Below are 6,635 nucleotides of genomic sequence, written 5' to 3'. Positions count from 1 at the left end.
TAGCGTCACGTGACTACCGTTGTCGTAACATATCGTTAGAAGTTTACATTAGTTGAAGAACAAGGTAGCTGTATAAGGGTAATTTTGCTAGAATAATTCATCGGGAAAGTGAATCTGAAAATATTTGCTTGAAATAGAGTTATATTTAAAGAATCTATTAAAAAAGAGAACTTATTTAAAGGATCGTTTTGCTTAAAAATATGCATTCGAAAAGCATTTCAACAATCAACTAACAAGATATATTATCTAATTTCTGTATTGCATATTGGTGTATGGAAGATATATTGATACTAGAAGTAAACGAAATATACAAAGCTTTATACTGTCAGTTTCGGTTTGTGTTTTAGTGAATGCTCCTGAAGAAGCTGTAGAGCGAAACGTCGTGTGTCTAATTAAATAAAAACAACACTTTGGTGTTGTTTGGTCATTTATTTCTAGTATTAACAATATATATTGATGCAATTGCGAGAGTACTTACCCATAGTATCGTTTTGCTTGAAGGATATAGAATTACCAGAGGTAGCAGGGATACAGGACACTTCTCCAGGTTTACTAACACTGGTTTTGGGTTTTCGCTTTCTTGTTTGAATGCTGTCCTTTTTCATAGCCAGTGGTCGGTTCACCTGAAACGTACAAACAAAAACTTGTGTTCAGTGTAAGTGGTAAAAAGTTAATTTCTATTGAGTGTCAGGCTACGACAACTTTTGTTTCAGCTATGAATAATGTAAGTAGAAATTCACATAGGATACAAACATATTGTTAGAATTCACATAGGATACAAACATATTGTTAGAATCCACATAGGATAAAAATATATTGTTAGAATTCACATGGGATACAAACATATTGTTAGAATTCACATAGGATACAAACATATTGTTAGAATCCACATAGGATAAAAATATATTGGTAGAATTCACATGGGATACAAACATACTGTTAGAATTCACATAGGATACAAACATATTGTTAGAATTCACATGGGATACAAACATATTGTTAGAATTCACATAGGATACAAACATATTGTTAGAATTCACATGGGATACAAAAATAATATTATAATTATCATAAGATAAAACATAATGTTAGAATTTACATAGGAGAAAACTATATACATATTTACTCTGCAGAAGCTTTTCTTAATAAAGTGACTAATTTTGGACAGATTATAGCAACATATTAAGAATATTCTCATTTAAGTTGTTGTAAATCTATGACAATCTACTCATGTACAAATCACTTTGTTGTAAATGTACTGTCTATCACAAATAAGTGTAGAAGAATCACTTTCCCGTGTATTTCTCACATTCTAAGTGTGCACACAGTATCTTGCTGTAAGTATACCATCTGCAATACGTTGAAGTACCTAACTGTTCATTTCTCGACTTCTATACATAGATGAACACAAGGTACCTTGCCGTAAGTATGTAACACCCCATAAAATATCTTACAAAAATATCAACATACTTCTATACATACATGAACACAAGGAACTTTACTGTAAGTATATAACATCCCATAAAATATCTTACAAAAATATCAACATACTTCTATACATACATGAACACAAGGAATTTTACTGTAAGTATGTAACACCCCATAAAATATCTTACAAAAATATCAATATACTTCTATACATACATGAACACAAGGAACTTTACTGTAAGTATATAACATCCCATAAAATATCTTACAAAAATATCAACATACTTCTATACATACATGAATATCAGGTCCTTACTGTAAGTATATAATATCCCGTATAGTATCTTATCATACACATAATTAATCATGCTACTGTTAATTTACCACTTTCTGCATACATAAGACACTTTGTTGTGAATATGGCTGCTAATACAATACGTGAAGTATCTTGCTATAAGTATGTAACAGAAAAACAAAACAAAAAACAACAACACCATCTTTCACGCGCGCGTACAAAAGTATCATTTTATAAGTACGAATCTTCCACTTATACACGTACACAAAGTATATTGCTGTGTATATTTCATCTCTCATCCACCTGTGTAAACAGAAGTATCTCAGTGTATAAATTACACCACACGAGCATGTATGAAGTACCTTTGTGTGTATATGTGTGAAGTACCTTTGTGTGTATATGTATGAAGTACCTTTGTGTGTATATGCAATATTCTCCACGTATACGTGTACACAAATTACTCTACCTCGACTTACACGTAAATCTTTACACGAAGTTCCTTGTTTTAAGTATGCACTTTTTTAGACATACGTATAATAAGGTACCTTACTACATGTATATATATATATATACTTTACGTATGTACACAAAAAGTAACTATTTACCCGTTGTTTGGGTTGAACAATTGCTTTTACGGTTTCTAATAGATTCTTAAATAGCACTAGTACTTTAATTGATATCTGTAACAGACAAGTGGGTTCAGCTAGTATAATATTTCCGGAAATGAAAATTACACCGGCAACAAAATTTAAGGCCTACAACAGAAGCGTTTATGTAGTTGCATTGCCATTTTTGACACTCCTGTTTGCAGAAATACTACTGTAAATGTAGTACATTCAATAACAACTATTAAGCTAGTTTCATAATCTTTTGCACATTCACAAGTAAAAAAATGACATTTCTATTGATATTTTCAACCTGAACGACAACTTACGCGTATATGGGATGAACGGTTAGGTTTCGGGCACATCTGTCCTTACCTTTGAATTACAGGAGAAAGGCAAACAGTTAGCAACCCTTACCGTCTAAAGGGTTTTGTCTAGCTTTGGACAGAACTGCTTAATGTGCTGAGTTCGTTCAGGGGCATCGCGGCGCGAACCTTAGACCTTACGATCCACAGGCGTGCACACTAACTTCTAAGTTACACTCTGCTCAATGTGATAAGATTACAACAGTAATTCGTGAACAGCATAAATGATGTTCTCTTAATCTCTTAATGCTATGACACTTTGGAAAGCAGACTTAGTGCTAGATTAACAAAAATACACATACCCGCGAACAGAATTAATCTTTTACATATTAATCCGCAGAAGTAATGGCATACCAACAAACATTTAAGGATCCATATGCAGCTATAACGCTTTATATTTAACCCATGTATAATCTTTGTACAGTTTTTGGATAGAATAAATTTTACATGAAGTTTGTTTGTTTTAAGTTAAGCACAAAGCACGATGGGCTATCTATGCTCTGCCAACCACGGGTATCGAAACCCGGATTCTAGCGTTGTATTTACGTGAAGTACTTTCGAAAATTCTTTGACAGAAATAAAATAGCTATGTCTGGAACCTTAAGTTATAAAAACTTTAAACATAGAATAATAAAGACTAAATGGTAGTAGGTTAAGTTTATGTCATTGTTTTACACATATATTTATAATGTTTGAAACGAATAACATAAAATAATATCTTAGATTATTTTGAAGATAATTATAAATAGATTATTACCTTTTCTTTCTTTTTAATAGCAACTTGTTCATTGTTAATAAACTATATATATGTGTGTGTATGAAATATACATACTAAAATAATTAAAGTAGGTTACCCCATGAAGTTTGTAGTAGAGTCCACATGCATTGCATACAGGTTCTCCTGAACTGTTCCGTCGCCAGAGGGAGGTAGTGTTTGTACGACAATTAGAACAAGCCAGCCCAACTCGGCGAGAAGCTGACTGAAAAATAGGACAGCTTAGGTTTTTACAACGTAACTGTAGAGTAATTAGTGTAACCTTGAGTGAATAGAAACTTCTTAAATACGTACAATAGTGTATAGTTCACTGTACTAATAGACTAGGACACATTTATGCATATACACTGTAATAATTAACTAAATGCACGTTTATATATATATATGTATGTACACTAGTTTATTGTTCATTATATTAACAAACTCAGTGCACTTTCTTACACGAATACTAGTCTATTGTTCACTGTTCTGATAAACTCAGTGCATATTTATATGTTTATACTAGTGTATTGTTCACTGTTCTGATAAACGCAATGCGTATTTATATGTATGCATTGTGTACTGGTCACTATACTAATAAACTAAGTGCACTAAATATATATTTATATTAGAGCGTTGTTTACTACCCCAGTCACTTATTGTCGATTTTAAACTTATACACCAGTCTATATCTCAATATAATAAAAAAAAAAAAATGAATATGTTGTTACGACGGTCATGTGAACCACACGTGTTTAGTCAGTTAGATTAATCTATGCATAGCAATTATATGTTTGACATGTTTGTTGTGTAGTTTATATTCAAACCAAGTTAAACTTCTCACAATTTATTGAATTTTTCTTTTACCCTGCGAGAACCCTCACTTTAGAAATAATTTATAAATTATTATTGTTATTTACTAATTTCAATTATACGTGTAATAATTTCTTAAATCTTTTAGTACTCACTAGGCGTCTCTGGTTCTTGATCAACGGCCGGTTGATGCCGTTCATTTTGTGATAAAGTCCACATGCGTTACACAAATAATGACCTGTTCCATCTCTTCGCCATAATGGCGTAGAGATGGCGCCACAGTTTACACATTCTCGACCCTCTCCCAGAAATTCGCTCTCAGTTGCTGTAAAGAAAATGTTATGGAAAAATAACAAAGCATTAACAAACATATAGGAGAAATAATAACTTTTTAAAGACCACGTAGTTTTTCCTTAACTAGAGTTATTTTAGTTTCCCAAACTTTTAGTTTAGTAAGATCAAGATAATGTGTAGTTTTCCGACCGACTACTACGTCCTTGATAGCTCTAATAATAGAAAAGTACAGCGAAAACAACTACAACAAACAGTTACTTAAAATCGAACAAGTGACTGAATAATACTCATATATACTGCTATTTAAATGGCATTGGAAAGTGACGCAAAATATGTACTTGAACTTGCTTTATAACACAAATATCGTACTGTTACACTTGAACTTGCTTTATAACACAAATATCGTACTGTTACACTTGAACTTGCTTTATAACACCCGATATTTGTGTTATAAAGCAAGTTCAAGTGTAACATTACGATATTTGTGTTATAAAGCAAGTTCAAGTGTAACAGTACGATATTCATAATGTTTCATTTATTGATAAAGGAGTTTTGAACCGAGCAGAAAATGTTCATTTTTTATCTCTAACGTATATAAGAAAGTTGTGTTTGAATTTGAAACGATTTCTTGCGATTATATACAAAATACTTATTAATTTTCTCAATTCTATACCGTATGACGGCTGGCCTCAGTGAAAGGTGTTATATCATATAATCATAGGAATTATTAATTTTCTATTTATGCCTGAAAATACCCAATTTAAAAATCTAACTATAAGTTGCGTGTTTATTGCTACATTCAAATATTTTAAAGTAAAAATGCATAGCTAAAAGGGGTAACAGCAGGATTAAACCTAAAAGAAACAAACACAAGCAGCTTTATGACTCTGTGATTGGCAACGTTATGCTTCACTGGCATGCAATGTTTATTTCAATCGTCATTGCACTGAAAGGCATTTCTACGTCAAGGTCTTAGTCCAGCTGACCTCTGCGTTGATATATATATATATATAAGCTGATACCTGTACATCCTAAAGATCATACCCATCCAGTGATGACTGTAACAGGCCACAATCGTTAAATTACCCCAGAAACTGATGAGTTATAGATGCATATGCACATAAAACAGACAAACCTGTACTGTAAAAACAGCAAGTATATTCTAAACATAACCTCCATATATTAACGCTTAAACATACTTTTGTTTGTGTTTACATCATAAAATGTTTGAGTTTGTGTAAAAAATATTTGAGGAATATCTCTTAAAAACTATCTAAAGAAAAATTATTTTCAGGAGTAACGATGACTTAATCAATGTAGTTTTGATTGTTATTTATTTCGTGGATTAGAAATACAAAAAAAAAACGTCTGGAAATGTCACGAAACCCTATGTGACTGGAACGTAGATGAAACTCAACTTATTGTTACTTGTTTTTGTTGTTTTTATTTTAGTATTGGGTGACTGATAAAAGAGTTTTGGACCGAGCAGAACATTTTCATGTTTTATCACTAACATTTATAATAAAATTGTTGTTGTAGATTGATTATAAAACATAATTAGTGGTGATTTAATTCTGTACTAACTTTTAATGTGTACTTTATCTTTATTCGTATTCCATCTTATTTACCATACACCATTTGTCCACTAAGTCAGAGGAAATATTACCAACTCAACGTGTCATAAGTTACACATATATAAAGAAGCGAAAAATTAAAAAAATAGATTTCCACATATGTTTTATATATAACGTGTCTAGCAAGTTATCTATGTTTACATAATAAAATATGGTCATTAATTATGAAAGTAATTTCAGTATAATAGGTATTCATTATCAACAGTGAGTCAACAGTTCAGTCCTAGCCAGTGAATACGTCCCTAGTGAAGTCTGTACTAAATCCCAATTATTCCATCCTCAAGACCCATCTTTTTTAAGGGAGTATTTGAATACGGCAGACATGTCAGGTAGAAATGTTGTATGATTAATCAGGTAATAATAATAAGCACGATTATATGTACGTATATCTTGATGATAAAAGTTGATCATTAAGGTGTACATAAACAAACTAGAAAACGTGTCTCG

The 6,635-nt window shown here is 31.6% G+C and overlaps 1 protein-coding gene across 1 annotated transcript; it reads right to left on the bottom strand.

Annotated features, from left to right (window-relative positions):
• Positions 1 to 440: 440 nt before the first annotated feature.
• Positions 441 to 6,192, bottom strand: LOC106466245 (GATA-binding factor 5-B-like). The gene is made up of 4 exons (XM_022394225.1): positions 6,183 to 6,192; positions 4,416 to 4,585; positions 3,548 to 3,673; positions 441 to 623 (listed from the first exon to the last, which is right to left on the bottom strand). The coding sequence occupies exons 1-4, from the start codon at positions 6,190 to 6,192 to the stop codon at positions 441 to 443; spliced, it is 489 nt and encodes a 162-aa protein (XP_022249933.1).
• Between the last annotated feature and the right edge of the window lie 443 nt (positions 6,193 to 6,635).

The sequence above is a fragment of the Limulus polyphemus genome, unplaced genomic scaffold (genome assembly GCF_000517525.1).
Source record: "Limulus polyphemus unplaced genomic scaffold, Limulus_polyphemus-2.1.2 Scaffold2204, whole genome shotgun sequence".
NCBI lineage: Eukaryota > Metazoa > Arthropoda > Merostomata > Xiphosura > Limulidae > Limulus > Limulus polyphemus.
This window is presented reverse-complemented; position numbering and strand designations above follow the sequence as displayed.

Excerpts from the sequence above, each read along its gene's own strand:
- LOC106466245 (XM_022394225.1), bottom strand. Across the intron at positions 3,674-4,415 it reads TCAAGAACCAGAGACGCCTA|TCAGCTTCTCGCCGAGTTGG; the intron begins GTGAGTACTAAA and ends CCTATTTTTCAG. Across the intron at positions 624-3,547 it reads TCTACTACAAACTTCATGGG|GTGAACCGACCACTGGCTAT; the intron begins GTAACCTACTTT and ends TGTACGTTTCAG.